Consider the following 19,940-nt stretch of genomic DNA (forward strand, 5'->3'; position numbering starts at 1 on the left):
TCTGGTAGTTTAAAAGCACAGGCTTTTGATCTGGCTCATTATTGTAATTATGCTTATTAAAATCATACAAAGAGGGTCTGGGGATTTATCTCTGTGGTAGAGCATGTGCTTAGCATGCATGTGGGCTTGAGTCAACATCCAGCACCAAAAAGAAGATCATACAAAGAGGGAAAAAAATGATTCATAAGTGACCCTGCAGTTAGATTAGGATAATTTAGAGCTAGCAGCTCACTTGTATCAAAACTTTCTGTGTAAACTGTTAGTTGTGGGTTTTAATCCCATTGTATTGAAAGGGGATGAAATAATCAACATTATATTCTGAGGCTATTAATAAATACTTTTACAAAAGGATAGAATGTGCGTGAGATGAGGCTTACTTTTGAATGCTGTCTCATAATTGGCTTCAGAAAAATTTATCCATTCAATTCAATTGAGCATGGTAAAAGTTAACACATTTTTACAGCTGCTGGCGACTCTTGCAATTCAGTTTAACTAGAAATTGTATTTGCATATCTCAGTCAAAATATTTTCCCTAGTTGATTTTAAAAGAGAAAAGAGCTCTAATGAATTTAGAACCTAATTTCTGATATTTAGGGGATTAATAATTGAAGAATTTTAGAATAAACCACTATCTTTTGCTATCTATGAGCAAGAAATTCTGCAAACATTAAGGTGAGCAGAACAGTATGCTCTTTCCCCTCAAGAAATTAAGAATGTAGAGAAGTTAGAAATATTTTCTTATATGTGCTCCAACTATTCCTACCTGCCTCCATGCCGAGTATAGTTCCCAGCAAGTTCACATGCATGCAGTAACTGTTTGTGGAAATAGTAAGTATTACCACAGAATTATGAATAAAGTATTTGGGAGGGCAGCTGGAACCAAGGAGGGGTAGAAAGACCAGAATTCCAGAGATGTGGCATATAAATGGGTAATTGGATCTTGTACTTATCCATCCTATCACTTGTTTTATGTGATTTTTCTCCCAGGAGGCTCAACGTTATAGTCTTGTTGTCTAGTGCCCAAAGTGGTTCATGGTACAGAGTACTCAGTAAGTATTTATTAGAAGAGGGAAGATGATCTCAAGCCAAGATATATTTGTCAAGCCTTTTTGTTTTAATTACAAATTAACAGCAACTCAACTCAGACCTGCTCAAATGAAAAACTAAATTGCTTTATGTATATGAGGTCATCAGAGGGTTTCAGGCATGGCTGTATTTAGGAATCAAACCAATGTCTTTAATGAATCCCTCTTCATCTTTCTTTTGTGTTTATTTCATTCTGAGACAGACTCTCCTAATACTGTGACAGACAGGTGTTGAGAACCCCTAGCTCACATCTTTATAGTTTAGGATTTCAACAAAAATTGTGACTCTTTTCCTGATAATTTAGCAAAAAATTCAAGGCAGGCTTAGTTGGGCTGGCTTGCATCATGTACTGAACTTTGAACAAATCACTGAAGCCAGGTCTAGAGGTAGGAGTTTGGTCAGCCCCATGTAGTCTATATAGATGAATGAGGAGCTGTGGGATAGCCAAAACAAAACAAATATACAAACAAAATTCCCTACTTATTCACAAGCCATCAGGTTGAAAAGTGGCATATACATAGGAATAGGCAGAAAATAGAAAAAGATGCATGTAATAGAATTAGAATGTCAGATGAATAACTGATAGAAAATAGTAAAAATACTGGAAATGTAAATTTAGATTAGATGGTGCCAAACTTGAACGCCAAAAAAGAGATTTCAAGTTTGTTCTGAAGGCAACTATAATAATAATTTTGGGAAAAGGGGGAGAGTTTAATCTAAAATGAGTTTTGGGCTTGCAAAAAAGCCATTTTGTGTGCCTCCCTCTTTCCCTCTGTGTCCTGCCTAAGCAAAGGGTCCTCAGTGGAACCCTCAGCAGATCAAAGATTTCAAAAGAAGAGGTTCTCTGCACCCACTGCATGTCAGGGAGGATGTCTGGGTGTGGGCAACAGCCCAGCCCAGGATCCTCAAGACTGAGACACCTTGGCATGAATAAGTCATGACTCCTGCCCATAAGGAGCTTACACTTGGGAGGAAATTGATCTGAGACAAGGTACTACACTATATATATATATACACACACACACACATATATGTGTCACATATATATGTATATATATGTGTATATATATAGTGTGTGATATATATATCAAGATACATTGTATGCTTAAATTTTTAAAATTTATTACAGTAAAAGACACATTGCCCTTCATCCCCTTCAAAATACTCCTCTTCATTTTGAACACATCCCTCTATTCTTACCACTCTCTGAAGTAGTTCTGGAAGTCCTCTTTTGAGATGTCTTTAGAAGATATGATCAGTGGTGCTGCTGAGTGTCATCCAACAGAAATGCAGTAAAAACATGTATAAACATGATGTGTTAAAAAAAAAAATGATGTGTCCTCATTCATCTTATTTACTAGATCTGACACTAAGTGACCCTGTCTCTCCAAGTCAAAATAACTATGAGAGATAAACATTTTGAATTGATTCAGGATATCGAGGCACCCACAACACAACTAAAGAACTCGTGAAAGAGAACTTCCAGAACTGCTTCAGAAAGTGGCAAGAGTGATAGGATAAATGTGTTCAAATTGAGAAGGTATTCTACAAAGGAGAGCCCATCAGAATCATGGCAGATTTCTGAACACAAACCCTCAAATCAAGGAGAGCCTGGAGTGAAGTATTTGAAGCCCTAAAAGAAAAAAACTTCCAACCTAGACTGTTGTATCCGGAAAAATTATCTTTCAAAGTTGATGGGGAAATTAGATACTTCCATGACAAAGAACACCTGAGAAATTTCATGAACACCAAACCAGCTCTCCAAACAATTTTAAGCAATATCCTAGAAAAAGACAATGAAGGTCACAACTCCATGAGGCCCAGCAGAGAGAAGGCACCACACAAGGTAAGACACTAAAGCAAAAGGGGGGAAAATAAGAAAAGAGCCAACAACAGTAAAACATCATGACAAGGATGAGTCAATATCTGTCAATTATAACTATCAATGTTAATGGTCTCAATTCACCAATCAAAAGAAAATAGACTGGCAGAATGGATTAAGAAGCAAAACCCAGCAATATGCTGTATACAAGAAACACACCTAACTCAAAGGGAAATCCATAGACTGAAAGTAAAAGGATGGAAAACAGTTCTCTACGCAACAGGAACCCAGAAAAAAGCAGGCGTAGCAATCTTATTTGCAGACAAAGTAGATTTCAAACCAAAACTAATTAAGAGAGACAAAGATGGTCACTACATCCTTGTGAGAAGAACAATCCAAGAGGAAGAGATGACAATCTTAAATATATATGCACCAAATACAAATGCCCCCAACTATACAAAACAAATATTAATGGATATGAGAAACCAAATAAACACTAATACAATTGTAGTGGGGGACCTCAACACCCCTCTATCACAAATAGACAGATCAACTAGGAAAAAATAAACAATGAAATTCTAGAACTAAACAAAGCTATTGAACAAATGGACTTAATAGATGTTTACAGAGTGTTCCACCCCACAAAATCAGAATACACATTCTTTTCAGCTGCACACTGGTCATTCTCCAAAATAGATCACATGCTAGCTCATAGGACATATCTAAGTAAATATAAAAGAATAGAAGTTATCCCCTGTATATTATCAGACCATGGTGCAATAAAATTTGAGATCAATAACATAAACTGCAAAACACCCACAAATGCATGGAAATTAAACAACACCCTCCTGAACAACCAATGGGTGACAGAGGAAATTAAAGAAGAAATCAGACAGTTTCTACAAGTAAATGAAAATGCCAGCACAACATACAGGAATCTGTGGGACACAATGAAAGCAGTTCTACATGGGAAATTCATAGCAGTGAATGCCCATATTAGGACAACAGAGAGAACTCAGTTAAATAACTTAACGTAGAACCTCAAGCTCCTAGACAAAGAAGAGCATAACAAACCCAAAGCTCGTACAAGAAAGGAAATTATAAAGATCCGAGCAGAAATCAATGCAATGGAGACTAAAAGAGTAATACAAAAAAATCCATGAATCAAAAGTTGGTTTTTTGAAAGAATAAATAAAATTGATAAAGCTTTAGCCAACCTTATCAAAAAAAGGAAAGAAAAGGCTCAAATTCATGCTATTAAGAATGAAAAAGGCGAAGCCACAACAAATCCAGCAGAAATCTAGAGAATCATCAATACCTACTTTGAGAACCTGTACTCTAATAAAATGGAAAACACAGAAGAAATGGACAGATTCCTAGATACATATGAATTGCCAAAATTAAATGAAGATATAGAAATTCTAAACACCCCAATTACAATGAATGAAAGTGAAAATGTAATAAAAAACTTACCAACAAAAAAAGCGCCCAGGTCCTGTTGGCTTCACTGCTGATTTCTACAAGACATTTAAAGAAGAACTATTGCCACTACTATTTAAACTCATCAAGGAAATTGAAAGGGAAGCAAGGCTTCCAAATTCATTCCTGGAAGCAAGTGTTACTTTGATTCCAAAACCAGGGAAGGACCCAGCCCAAAAAGAGAACTACAGACCAATCTCCCTGATGAACATACATGCAAAAATCCTCAACAAGATACTGGCAAATAGAATACAGAGTGTCATCAAGAAGATCATAGACCCTGACCAAGTCGGATTTATCCCAGGGATGCAAGGATGGTTCAACATCCATAAATCAATAAATGTAATACACTATATTAACAGAGTCAAGGACAAAAACCACATGATCATCTCAATAGATGCAGAAAAAGCATTTGACAAAATCCAACACCCATTCATGATAAAAACACTACAGAAAATTGGAATAGGTGGTCTTTATCTTAACCTGATTAAGGCTATCTATGAAAAACCAACAGCCAACATCATACTAAATGGTCAGAAACTTAAAACTTTCACACTAAAATCAGGAACAAGACAAGGATGCCCACTATCACCACTCCTGTTCAATATTGTTCTGGAAACATTAGCCATAGCAGTTAGACAAGAGAAAGAAATAAAAGGAATAAAGATAGGAAAGGAAGAAGTGAAATTGTCATTATTTACTGGTGATATGATACTTTACACAGAAGACCCAAAAAACTCTGTCAAAAGTCTTCTAGACCCTGCCTCACAAGCGCAAGGTACCGAGTTTGATCCCCAGTACCAAAAAGAAAAAAAAAAAAAGTCTTCTAGACCTAATTGACAGATTCAGTAGAGTAGCTGAATACAAGGTTAACACTCAAAAAACAATAGCCTTTTTATATGCAAATAGCAGACCCATTGAGAAAGAAATTCGGGAAATAATTCCTTTCACAATAGCATCTAAAAAAATAAAATATCTAGGAATCAACCTAACAAAGGAAGCAGAAAACCTTTACACTGAAAACTACAGCACTCTGAAGAAGGAGATTGAAGAGGATATAAGAAAATGGAAAGATATCCCTTGTTCCTGGGTAGGAAGAACCAATATAGTGAAAATGGCCATACTTCCAAAACTATTATATAGATTCAATGCAATGCCAATTGAAATTCCAACAATGTACTTCACAGAACTAGAGAAAACAATCCAAAAATTCATTTGGAAACAGAAGAAACCTAGAATAGCAAAAGCAATTCTAGACAACAGGGACATGGCTGGGGGCATCACAATCCCCAACCTGAAACTATACTACAAAGCTACTGTGATAAAAACAGCATGGTACTGGCAAAGAAACAGACCCAAAGATCAGTGGAACAGATTAGAAGATGCAGAAACAACTCCAGACATACTCAGTCACCTCATCTTTGACAAAGGAGCCAGCCACCCTCATTAGAGGAAAGATAGCCTATTTAATAAATGGTGTTGGAAAAACTGGATTTCAACCTGTCAGAAATTAAAACTAGACCCATACCTATCACCACGCACTAAACTAAGATTGAAGTGGATTAAAGATCTAAATATTAAGTCAGAAACACTAAAATTGCTGGAAAATAAGTTAAGTAGAACTCTTGATGACATTGGCATAGGAAAAGACTTTATGAACAAATCTTCAGTAGCACGGGAGCTAGCACAAAGAATCAACAACTGGGATCTCATCGTGTTAAAAAGCTTCTGCACTGCAAGAGAAACTACCAACAGAGCTAAGAGACAACCTACAATGTGGGAAGAAATGTTTAGCAGCTGTAGCTCAGACAAAGGTCTACTATCAAGAATATATAAAGAACTGAAAAAAATCAGACCTCTCAAATTCAAAGACCCAATTCAAAAATGGGCAACTGAAATGAACAGATATTTCTCAGACAAAGAAGTAAAAACAGCAAGTAGATATATGAAAAAATGTTCAACATCACTGGTTATTCAAGAGATGCAGATGAAAACAACACTGAGATTCCACCTCACCTCAGAAAGAATGGCTGCTATCAAGAAATCAACCAATAACAAATGCTGGCGGGGGTGTGGAGAGAAAGGAACCCTTCTCCATTGTTGGTGGGAATGTAGATTGGTGCAACCACCGTGGAAATCAGTATGGTGATACCTCAAAGAACTAGGACTACAGGTCCAATTTGACCCAGCTATTCCGCTACTGGGAATCTTCCCCAAAGAATTAAAAGAATCATACCACAGTGATATATGTGCACCTATGTTTATAGCAGCACAGTTTATAATAGCTAAAGCTTGGAAGCAGCCCAAGTGCCCATCGACTGGAAACTGGATAAAGAAGATGTGGTTTTTTTATAAAATGGAGTACTACTCAGCCATAAAGAATGAGAAACTAGAGACATTTATAGCTAAATGGATGCATATTGAGGCCATACTCTTAAGTGAAATAAATAGGACACACATGTGTAAATACCGAATAGTTTCTCTAGTGCAAGAAATTGAAAGTATAAATAAGGATGAAAATGATTAAAATGAATAATTGATAATTTGACATAAGAAAAGGTCCAAGGGTTTGGGGATGGTGGAAGGGAAAGGGGAAAGGGAAGAAGGGAAAGAAAAAATTATGAGAAAAAAAAATGGAATCAAACTCTGTGTAGATAGGGAAGGGTGGAGGGGGTGAAGGGTGCACAGGTAATGGGAGAAAAAATAAAAACTAAGATGCATCATGTTCTGGTACAAACACCCAATGATAAATGTAAATGTATTTTATACCTAAAATGTATCAATAAATATATATTTTTTAAAAATTTAAAAAAATTTCACATACTACTCAGCCATAAAAAGTGAGAAATTAGAGACATTTATAGCCAAATGGATGCACATTGAGCTGATACTCTTAAGTGAAATAAATAGGACACATGTGTAAATACCAAAGAGTTTCTCTAGTGTGAGAAACTGAAAGTGTAAACAAGGACTAAATGGTATAATAGATAATGTGAAATAGGAAGAAAAGGGGTAAAGAGAAAGGGGAAAGGGGAGGGGTAGAGGAAAAGAAAGAAGGGAATGGAATTAATATGAGAAAATGAAAAAATGGAAACAAAATCTTCATAGACAGGGAGGGATTGAGGGGTTGAAGAGAAAGCAGGGGAAGGGGGAAAAATAAGAACCAAGATGGATTATGTAAAGGTGCAAATTTCCAATGATGAATGTCATTATATTGTATACCTAAAATGTACCAATAAAATTAATTTAAAATTTTCAAAAAAAGAAAGTGAGGGGGGTATTTTGAGAAGGATTAATGGCAATGTGTCTTTTACTGTAACAATTTTTTAAAAAATTTAAACATTCACTATATTTTCCAATCAAACCTCGTAGATAGATGGATAGATAGATAGCAATTACATTTTTAAATGACATTTTATTACTAATGAGGACTTAGGGAAGCCTTCAGAGAAGATGTACCATATGGGTTATCCTTGTGTTAGGAAAGGATGGTCCTCATGGTACTACAGGTTCTCTTCTGGCCTTGTCCTGATTCGGAAGTAAGACTTTGAGATTGCTCTCTTCTGGGTTTCTGTGTTCTGTTATCAGAACTCAGCAGCTCTACCACTCAGGTAACAAGACTAGTAGTAGTGTAGTAAATATTCATTGAACCTTTACACAGTAAGCATTGTGTTAAGATCATTAGATATAATCTCTGGTTTCACCCTTATAATAATTTTTTGAAGTGGCTATTATTCCCATTTTCCTGAAAAGAGAATTGAAGCTCAGCATCACTAGATGGCTTGCTTTAGGAACATTCACAAGGAAACAGTAGAACTTGGAGTCAAGTGCAATTCTACCCAATTCCAATGTCCATATTCTTTGCCACTGCACCACTCTGCCTCCCTCTCCTTCCTTTACTAGTTCCAAATGGGTTACAGTTTCAGAGTCAGGTACAGTGGGCACAATAAAGCCACAATAGCTGATTTACACTACTGGACTGGTACTACAGAAGTGATGCTTGAGCTCTGACTGGAGGCCCCAAGGTACAGAGAAAGGACACTGAGCCCCTGGGCTGTTTCTCAAACTTTAATACATTTAAGAATCAGCAGAGATCTTATCTAAAAGTGCAGATTTCTGGACCCTCGGGAATCCAATTTCTAGATCTGAGTAAGGCCTTAGGATCTACATTTTAACAAACACACCGCAACCAATGATTGTAATGTGAGTGTTTCACATTTCAGGAGCACTACTCAGGGATGCATGTGTATTGAATTTGTGTGCATGCCAAGGGTTGTCTTAGTCCGTGGAGGGCAGGTATGGATATACACTGCAGGTAAGCTACTTGAGAGAAGCTTTGTCTGTACCTTTATTGTATTCTAGAGATTTCACCATTATAGCTCAATCTTTCCAGTTAGCATCATCAGATATCCATTAGGAAGAATCATCTCTCTATGAAAATTTGTGCTCAGCCTTTTCTAAAAACTTTTGCCAGGAAGTCATGTGTCTCCTTTTTCTGGACCTGGGAATCGGATTAGGAAATGTTCAGACTCTTTCCCAAATATAATTCTTAAGTACTTGAAGGCTGAGAATCCTCCCTGCCCACAGCCTCCTGGGACTCTAGATGGCCTGCCCGTTGGCCAGAGGCACTGAGCATCCCCATACTGGAATGTGGGAAAGATGATCTCTATCCTTGAGAACTTAGGCAGTTATTGGGGGAGACAGAACAGACCCATGTGAAAGAGTCAGACACACAAAAATAGGCCAGCTGCACACCAATGCCATGGTAAGAATCCAAGTACAGACATAACTTTGGACTCAGAGTCTTTAAGTCAAAGAGAAATAGGAAGAAATTGAATGTAAGGTGCCAGGTAAACTATCAAAAGAACTTCCTAGAGAAAGTAAGCATCATTCATTCATTCATTTGCCCATTTGCTGAATCTCATTAAGACTTACAGTGGTTAGATCTTGGCTGGTCCCTAACACTACTACTTGCCTGTGAAACAGCAAGCCCAGTGAATGCCTTTTTGGGAACACAACACCAAATGTGCACTGAAGTCAGGGCACCACAGCATGCACAGTATGTGGGTGTAGTCCAGGAGGGAGTCAAGGAAGTTCTCCTTGAGAAAGTGATGTTTTCATCAGGTTCCAAAAAGCAGCCTTACTTCTTAATTGTGGGGGCCAGGTCACAAATACAAAGCAGGCACCAGCCTATTGGCCTGCCCTGTATGTCTTCCCATCCTACCCTGTGTGACACTATGTGGGTAGCTCATATCTCAATTTCAAACTCTTTCCATACACCACAGCTATACATAGACTACCCCCCCCCCCAGTACCAGGGATCAAACTCAGGATCTTGCTCTTGTGAGGCAGGTGTACCACCACTAAGCTAAATCCCCAGCCCCTCCATAGACTATGATCTACCCACAAGACAGATCCAAATAGGCCCTTGCAGGCTTGAAAGAGGGCTTGGGGCTATTTGATCAGGTGACTTGGAAGGCCTGGTTCTATAAGGGATGAATAATCTGTAAGGGATTGCCAGCACAATCTGGGCAATCATGTGCCCTCTCCCCATAGGCTTCTCATTGTGGAGAGGAGAACAGCTGGGGGAGGGTCAGCAAGGGCTCTTCTGAGGCATTGGGCCCAACAATGGGACCCTAATCGCGAGTCTAATGGTAATTCTGCTTTAAGGATGAGTGGGCATGAGCTTAATAACTAGCTGGGTATGGGGAGGGGGGCTCCCATAGAAGAAGCAACAGAACAAGAAGAAGCCTGGGACAAGAAGAAGCCTGGTCTACCTCTGTAAAATTAATGGTGTTGGGGAGAGATAAGCAGGGTTGGAGAATGAACAGGGACTTGTTGGGCCAAGACAATGATTTGGCTTTACAGAGAACACAGACAAAGCATAGTGGACCAGGAAAAAGTCACTTTAAATAATGAAAGAATATTCCCCCCCCAATTTAGCTAAAGGTATACCAATAAGATATTTGGTATGAGAATAAAACAGATAATTGGTATGAGAAGAGAGAGAGAAAGATGTTCAGTTTGGCTAGGTCTAAGAGTACTGAAAAGGGCAAAAGAAAAAGTATATTTGGAGGACAATTATGGAGGCTTCATGGGCGTGGTCCAAGAGTTAGGATCACTAGGATAAACCAGATTTGAGAGGGAAGCTCTTAAAGAGTTAGGCTAGGAGCCTGATTCTGTCTTTGTTTTGTGCTGACCACTGAAATTAGGCAAAATAATCTACAGTTAACAATCTGCCACAGTTAATATATTTCTGGTCTGGGGGCATTCCCTATGTTAGAGCCATAATACTTACATTAGTTACTCTTCCTTCATTGGGACAAAATACCCCATACCTACCACTTAAAAGAGGAGATGTTTATTTTGACTCTTGTTTCAGAGGATTAGTCCATGGTTGGTTGGTTACAAGGCAGAAATGGCATGGTGGAAGGCCATGGTGAAGGAAAATTGCTCAATCCATTGCAGCCAAGAAGCAGAGAGAAAAGGAAAACACTTATGACAAAAAATACATCCTTCCACGTCACAACCCCAGTGACCCATCTCCAACTAGACCCCACTTCCTAACAGCACATTCACCCATGAACTCATCAATGTATTAACACGTTCATTATGGGGCCATAATTCATATGTCTTGCTACCAGAGACTTGAACCACTGGTGGTACATACGTGACTCTCCTATCAGGCAGCTTTTTATTAATTTTATTAGTAAAAAGACTGATAAAATTTATTAAATCCATTTGTACAGCTACCCAATGGGACAGTCATGCATATACTACCATTAGTGGTTCAAGCTCGTGAGAACCTGTTAATCCACTGAAGAGTATAGCACCGTATGATCCAATTATCTTCCAAAAGCCCTACCTCTGAATACATGAGACTTTGGGAGAACATTTTAGATCTAAACCATAACGCTCACCTCTGGCCTCCAAAGGGCTCATGTCCATTTCCTTATGCAAAATGGATTTAGTTAATCACTAAGAGTTGCTACTCTTAACAGTTTCAGCATTGCTGAAAAGTTCATGTCCAAAATCTCTTCTGAAACTCAAAGCAAACTATTAGCAGTGAGCCTCTATAAATGTTTTTTAATTTAAATACTTTCAGCATACAATGCCACAGGGAAAACATTTCCATTCCAAAAGGAGGAAATAGGGAAGTAGGAATATATTTAAACAAAACTAAAACAAAACCCAAAACCCTAAATCCTTTAGCTCCATGTTCAACACCTAGGATAGATTGTGGTGAGATATGAACATCAAAGGTCTTGGGCAGCCCCCCTTCCCAAGGCCTTGATAGTTGCACTCCATGTGGCCTCCTTCTTGGGCTGGCTCTGCTCCCTGCCTGTGGTTTTCCTCGGCAGGCATTCAGCATTTCTGGCATTTCCAATTTCCTTGGGTTTCCGCTGCACCTTTGGCTTCACTCTCACACCCTCTTAGAGGCTCCTGTCAGGGACTGTGACCCTGCCACACATTTTTGCCTGGCCTCCCAGGCCTTCTTCTGAAATCTAAGTAAAACCCTCTGTGACCTCATAACTCTTACATTCTCCATGCCTGAAAAATCAGCACCCCATGGATGATGCTAAGATCTGGCACCAGCTCAAGCAGTAGCTTGGCACCCTTGGACCATGGCTGCAGTGGCTTCTGAGTGCCTGGATGGCTGAACTCAGGGAAACACTTCCCTAGGCATCCCTGAATAAACAGGGCTCTCTTCCCAAAGCAAACTCTTTCCAGAAAGTTTATCCTTTCATATCCTTGAACCTATGGAGGGTAAGGTTTGGCCAATTCTTGAGATGCTTTCAATACATCTTTCCTAGTATCCTGATGCCAAGTACTTGGCTTCATTTTAATGTTAATCTTTTCAGCAACAATGTTCTCCATGGCTCCAATTGTGCAGGCACTTCTTTTCTTTTTTTTTTTTTTTTTGGCACTTCTTTTCTGATGAAAATGCAAATTTTTAAAAATCTTTTAGCTCTACTTTTTGTTCCTACTTCTTACTATAGTTCTGGCTAAAAGCAGCTACCCATACCCATGCATGGACTGAACACTGGGCTGCCTTGAAATTTCCTCCACCAGGTCAGTTAGTCCACTACCTTTAAATTCAGCCTCACTCAAAGTCTTAGGATATGAACAAAACATAGACAGATTATTTTCCAAAATAAACCATGGCCTTTAGTCCAGTTTTTAATAGAGTCCTTACTCTTCCCATTTGAAACCTCAAGAGATTGTCCTCTACCATTTGCATTCCTATCAGCATCCTGGTCTTCTGAGCTCCAACCATAATTATCCATCAAGCTCTTCTTATAGCAATCTAGGGTTTCTCTAACACACTCCTTCAAACTTTTCCAGACTCCTCTCACGAAGAAGTTCTAAAGGCTTCTAAACCACGTGGTCAGGTATAGTCATAGCAACAACGTGCTCTCCGTGCCAGTTTTCTGTATTAGTCACTTTCCTAACACTGGGTCAAAATATCACACACTTGAAGGAAAAGATATTTATTTTAGCTCATGTTTCAGAGGATTAGTCCATGGCTGGCTAGCTTCAAGGCAGAAACAGTGTGGTGGGGAAGTGCATGATGGAAGAAAATTGCTCAACCCATGGCAGCCAAGAAGCAAAGAAAGAAAGGAGGAACTGAGGACAAGAATACATCCTTCCAGGTTATGCCACCAGTGACTTGCCTCCAATTAGGCCCCACCCTCTAACAGCACATTCAGCTACTAACTCAGCAATGGATTAATCCACTGATGAGTATCGTACCCCTATTATCCAATCACCTTCCAAAAGCTCTACCTCTAAATACATGGGACTTTTGGGGGACATTTTAAATCTAAACCATAACAGTACTTTACACAATTTTTGTTTTTCTTTGTGACGTCAGTGTCCTGAAATTCCTTCTGAATTGGCAACACACCTCATTTTCCACTTAGTAAATATGTCCACCATTTATGCTTTGGGCAACATTTTGACATTTTTCACTGGATCTTTTTCATCTCATTTTTCACTTACTTTGTCTAATTGATGACATTCTCACTACTTAATGCCTATAAAATTATGACAACATTAGGTCACAATAAGAATTATCCCAGAAGTTTATAAGCAGATGTGGGGTGGGTATGTGTGTGCATGTGTTTACGATAACAGTGTTTACATAATCTCCACGACAAGAGGCCCTGGGGACTCACACACAGTGATGGAACAGTTGGTTTAAATTAGGCTTCCATGTGAAGTACAGTATGGCTATTTTTTTCCTAGTGTTGTGGGAAAGTGTATGGAAAATGATTTGACTGATTGGAAATAAATCTGGATGCATGATCAGGATTGAGGCACGAACCTAGTGATCATCTGTGCCTGGTCTGTGAAGCAGACCTCTCAGGGAGAATTAACTATTTTTAGTCACTACAAGGTGGGAGAATAGCCTTAAAGAACAATGATTTTCTAGAGACCCTGATTTGCCATGAATTTCAACAGGAAAAGAGATAACACTCTGGGAAGAATGTAGGCAAAGGCCTCAAGTTCTAATGAATTGGATGACTATGAGGAACCAGTTTAGCTTTCCAGGATCTTATTTTTATTTGTAAGGAGAAGGGTTTTGAATTTCCAACTCTAAGAGTTCATAGTGTTATGATTCTAAATGTTTGTTAATGACTTCCCATTGTAGTTTAGAGCTTATCAAAAGTAAATCAGACTAAAGAATTGGACAGCAGCACCACATCAGACAGCCTCTGCTGGGAAAATAACTTTTTGGTCTAACAGAGCTAGGGCTTTAGGGAGCAAGGGATTGCTCATAGCTGTTGGAGACACGTTGGCTCTGGGAATCCCAGACAGTTCCTGGGATGATCTGAACAGTTCTAGAAGTCTGATTCCAGATCTGTTCTGATGTTGCCTGAAAGCCAGCGTCATCCAGAGCAGGTGGAGAGCAGAGGGGCATGCTGGAACTTCCTGGGCTTGTGACCAGCCTCAGGGGTGGCAGGTGGTCCATCATCTTTTGCTTCTGCCTATTTTTGAAAGAAAAAAGGCAGATTATTATTACTCCAGTGCTCCTGGCTAGTACTAGTTTATAGCCCTGTTTTTATCACGAAAATTCCCAACTGCTACTATTTCCCTATTTGTTTTTATATAGGGATAGGAAATATGGGCTGAATATAAATCCTTTGCATTCTGTTTTTTGTTTTGTTTTGTTTTATTTTTGTTTTTTTAAGTAATTTTTAGATACTATTTTTGGTATCTTCTTTTATTCCAGCTTTGTCTTCAAATTCCCAGCTCCAAATTGAGTGCTTAGAAACACTTACCCAGGTTCATCTATAAAGAAACTGTCACTTTTTATCAGATAAAAGAAAGAACACTAGTCTGGGAGTCCTAGTTTTGACATCAACAAGAACTGTGACCTCAGAGTGCTGGGTGTGGTGGCACACATCTGTAATCCCAGCACCTGCGAGGCTGAGGCAGGAGGATGGCCATGAGTTTGCAGCTATCCTGGCCTGCATAGTGAGTTCAAGACTAGCCTGGACTACACAGCGAGACCCTGTCTCAAAAAAACTAAAAAAGAAAAAAGAACTGTGACCTCAGAAAATAATTTCTGACCATAGATTCTTGATCTGGAAAAATGGAATTGAACTACCTTCTACAGTTGCTGCCAGCACTAAATGTCATTAATTCTTATCATATTTTTGACTTGTGAGCAATATACCCTTGACCTTGAACTCTTATTTCCTGCAGCTGTCTGGGTCACTGTGAAATCTTCTTCACTCTCACTCAGGCTATGGAAGTGTTACTCTTCAGATTTCAGCACTGTTACTGACCCAGCTATAGCAAATGGGGCCATGTGGGGTTAAAACAGGCTTCGTTCTGTTAGCGACTGAGCTCATCAACTCAGATGTTAGTCAGGATAGATCGAGTAACTCAGATGGACACTAGTGCCCAAATGCCAAAGTATGGACAGCAGCAAAATAATTTTAGAACTTAAGCAGGGATTAATCTGCATATCAAAGCTGCACATCATAAAGGAGGGGTGTAGATATGAATTATTATTAAATATTGTACTCCAGCCTGCATAGGGGAAAACACAGACCACATTTGAATAAATTTATCTAAGAGCTGCAGAATATTAAAGTTTGTATATACACTTGGCATTAGTGAGAGGTTAATAGTGCAATCTCTGGATCAGACACCCTAAGTCCAAATCCAGCTTTTGCCACCTAATGATTGGTGACCTTAAGCAAGTCTCTGAGGATATTAATAGTCCCTCACTCTTAAGATTCACTTTTAGGACTGTTGTGAGAGATAAATGAAGTAACATAGGCAATATGCTTAGAATAGTCCCTGGCACATGGTAAGTGCTGTATAAATATTTGTTCTCATTAGTTTGGCATTTGAAAATCATAATAGATAATATTTGTGTTAAAAATGTTCAAAAATTGTTTTATATTTTTTGATAGTATATATTTTACTGATTGATAAATGTCTTTAATTTATGAGCTAGTGCACTGAAATGCATCTAATCTTGATGTCCATTAGTCAAATATATTTCCATCAAAATTAGTCTTAGGTTTTATTTACTTAACAGTCTCATGGAATTGTATAAATCAAGAAGGATCTTATCAGTTTCCCTTTTTAGTAAAGATGAGAGAGAAGAGGAAGAGAGATTAATGAGCTGTGCACAGTCTGTCATCAAAGCAATGACAGAGCAAGGTTTTCACTTCAGATCTTTCAGCTGAGTCCTTCCTATCCTAATACTAAATAATTTTTTAAAAAACCAAACAGTTTTCCTATGAAAAAATATTTATCCAGCTCCCAAAACAGGTTCAGTGAATGCCCCTTCTGTGTCTTCCAGGTGAGCTCCTGGGTGACATGGCTGATCCTCACGGCAGGATCCATGGAGGAGAAGCGAGAAGTCTTCTCATATTTGGTACATGTGGCCAAGTGCTGCCGGAACATGGGCAATTACAATGCTGTCATGGAGTTCTTGGCAGGCCTCAGGTAAGTCAGTGGTAACATGGTAATCTGAGCAGTTTCACCAGCCAAATGGCACTTATTTAATTCTCTGGGCAGCCACATTTATCCAAGCTGGGCAATTGGTAGTGATCATTTTGGAGAATATACTGTTCTCTTCCAGCCCTGTGAGCCTTGTCTCTTAAAGATGCTGCAGAATTCAGTTCCTGTAATGCAGTCATGATGCTGCTTCAATGTGTCTGGACTGATCTCCAGTTCCTGGCCAAGCTGAGTGAAATGACCAGGTCTCATGACCCATCAACCGTCACTGGTCCCTCTCTTTTCCTTCCTGTCCACAAATCCCACAACCATCTCTCTTTTCTCAGTTCTGCCTATGAATTGCCCTAGCACTGTATGCACCTAACCATTTCTTGCCCCTAGTAATAATAGTTGCTAACACTGACAATAAGCTTCCAATGTTAGCTCTCTCAGTATCGAGCACTCACTATATGTCAGGTACTGGACTAGCAAAGTATATTCCATACATTATATCTCTTAATTCTTAAAACTTTTTTGAAGTAGATGCTATTATTATCCCATATTGTACCAAAGTTAAGAGAAGCCATTCACCCAAGATCACCTTGCATGGCTGGAATATAATGCAGGCAGCCTAGATTTCAGAGCCCATGATCTTGACCACTGTAATGTCATGCTCTTATGCCTTCTTTCTCCATCAAGCTGATAAAATTACCATCCCACCATAAAGCCTCCTACCCTATTCCCTTTCTGCCTCAGTTACTTGCCATGAAGTAACTGCCCTCATTCCTATGGAAGGCAGCATGCTGTGTGAGGAAGGAGAGAACAAGATGACAAGTTAGTAACATAGCATCAAGTCCTGCTTCCCCAAGGAGTAACTGTTTGATCTGGTCAAGTCACTTGACTTCACTGAGCCTCAGTCTATAAAATGGGGATAATACCAAAAAGCACCTACCTCTCTAGGTAAATGTGCCTGCCATGTAGTAAGGCTCCAGAAAGAGAAGCTCTTATTATTGTTGTTTCTTGTGATTCGCCATGACTGTGACACAGGTTTTCTCTATAAATAAATCTTGCTTCATAACATTACAATAGCAAGGGTTTTCTTTGATTGTCTAAGTCCCTAGGTAGAGATTTCAGGTTGAGAGAGGAAATGAAAATTTCCTGAGTTGGAAATCTTTTTGTCCTTTTGAACTTTCTTAACTAAGAATAAACTCAAATTATCATATCATTGCCATTTTTAAATGGTCATATAAAAGTACTAAGCATGGCTCAAAACAAAAAAGTAAAACCAGAAAAAAATTCTTAGAAAATAGAAGACTTGGGGCCAGGGATTTGGCTCAGTGGTTCTACCGCCTGCCTCTCAAGCTCAAGGACCTGAGTTTGATTCCCGGTACCAAAAAAAAAAGAAAATAGAAGACTATATCCAGATGATTCTGATTCTCTTTGTTTTCTACAAAGAGTCTATGTTAACATTTATTCTAAGAAAAAAATATATGGTATAAAATGGTCCTTTTTTCAGTTTTGGGGGTTTTTATTTTTGTTTTCTGAGACAGTGTTTTACTATGCAGTCTTGAACTCACAGTCTTCCTGCTTCAGCCTCCCAATTGCTGGGTTTGCAGGCATGTGGCACCATGCCTGGCAAAATAGTTCTATTTTAATGATATTTGTCCTCCCATGTTTCACTGCCAGCTAGTGCTGGCTGTTGGCTGGGGACCACACTTCTTCCAATGGACAAACCTATCTCACAACTGGTGCTGACTCCCTCCAAAGTGAGCATCCAAGAGAGCAAAGCACAAGCCACTTTGCTTTTTATATCCTAGTCTCAGAAGTCGCATCCTGTCACTTCCACCATACTGTACTGATCACATAGAATCAACGAATTGCAGGGGGGGGATTTAGCTCAGTGGTTCCACCGCCTGCCTCACAAGCAGAAGGACCCGAGTTCAATCCCCAGTACCAAAAAAAAAAAAACCAGCAACAAGAAAAAAACAACTCCAGCAGATGAATTGCAAATACTCTTTTGATGGAATGATTGTGGAGATAGAGTTTGTGTGTACTTTCAGGCTTGAAAATGTTTAAATCGAAAATAATTTAACTCCATCAGGATTACTAGAGGGTTTTTTTGTTTTGTTTTGTTTTTTAAGCAATTGAATGGGAAGAAGGAACATCTTTATTGTTAAATGACCTTTTGTTTTTTCATAGACATTGTACATGTTGTGTCCTCTAATTAAAATGTCAGCTCTTTTAAAGAAAAATTAGAAATTTATAATCAAACATTTATAATCAAAGTATTAACTCAATTGTGCTGTCAATTTAAAATAACTCAAAATGAGCAATAGGAAAATCATTAAAGAAATAATATGACACATCCAGACAGAAGAATAATATTTAGCTGTCAGAGTTGATGTTTACTTCTGGCACAGTGGCACACACCTGTAATCCCAGCTCCTTGGAAGGCTGAGACAAGAGGATTGTAAGTTCAACTCCAACCTAGAAAACTTAGTGAGACCCTGTCTCAAAATTTTAAGAAAAAAAGATGTTTGAAAAACTTTATATTGTTGGAAAATAGATGACACACGATGACTAATGCTATCTGGGAGCATAGCTGTCTATACCTAACAACCTTGGCAATATTTATACACTCAGGTAGACCTAGATAGTTAAGTTATACTACAAAGAAATACACTGAATGTTGTCAGTATATGTAGAATTGTGGGTGATTTTTCTATTTTTTAGTTTTTGTTTTCTTTTGGGGGGAGCTGATGTTGTTTTGCTTTTGTTTTTGATTTTTTCAGTTTGTATAATGACCAGTTCGTACCTTCATAATCATAAAATTTTAAGATAGGCCAATTCTCAATCTAAGAAAAGTTAATTAATCTTTGCTGAAATTTGTCTTTTATCACCAAGTATATCATTTTGACTCCATTACCTACACAAAAGAGAGACTAATAAGGGAGAACTATGTCTCAGTCATTCATTTGCTTTGCTTATTTGTATCTCCATTTTATTGGGGAAAAAGGGATTCTCTCTGCTTTATAACAATCTAGTTATAGGATAAGCTGGGCTTAGTGGCATGAAATCAGAAAACAATTTTGTTTTTCCAGCTCCACTACTTCAAATCTGTCTGACTGGTTCACCCTCCCTGACCCTGATTGTACACAGAGAAATTCTGTGGCTTTTCCAGTTATTCTTGAGTTTAATAAGCAGTCTCATTCTCCATACTTATGAATGTGAATGAATTTCAGAAACATAAGGGTGTGTTAAAAAAAAGCAGGTTGCCTATAATTCTATAACTTACTTAGCAATATATGCTAAGTTTAAAAAATTATAAGAGAAAGAGAACACCTGAGTCCCAGTGGGGTCCCTTCTGGCAAAGAAGGAGGGAGGGCTCCGTGCTCCTTGAGGAACCCACTGGTGCCTTCTCCATATTGTTGATGTTTGACTGTTTTAAACTGAGAGGTAATCACATGGGTGTTTGTTATGTTGTATTTCTTTATATCCTTTTAATGCCTCATATGTTACATAATGATTTTTAATCCAGTCTGTTCTAAGTCTAAATTTCAATCTCTCAGTTTATAGTGTCTCTCTTTTC

At 38.5% G+C, this 19,940-nt stretch overlaps 1 protein-coding gene across 1 annotated transcript in view; it reads left to right on the top strand.

Annotated features, from left to right (window-relative positions):
- Plce1 (phospholipase C epsilon 1) overlaps nt 1–19,940 on the top strand; it is a 376,383-nt gene that overhangs the window by 266,805 nt on the left and 89,638 nt on the right. Inside the window, 1 exon segment of the mRNA XM_087184946.1 lies at nt 16,215–16,360. Coding sequence (XP_087041072.1) covers nt 16,215–16,360 — 146 coding nt within the window.

This window comes from Heterocephalus glaber, unplaced genomic scaffold, assembly GCF_053883595.1.
Source record: "Heterocephalus glaber isolate CG9 unplaced genomic scaffold, H.glaber_assembly_v1.0 deba00001497, whole genome shotgun sequence".
NCBI classification, from domain to species: Eukaryota; Metazoa; Chordata; class Mammalia; order Rodentia; family Bathyergidae; genus Heterocephalus; species Heterocephalus glaber.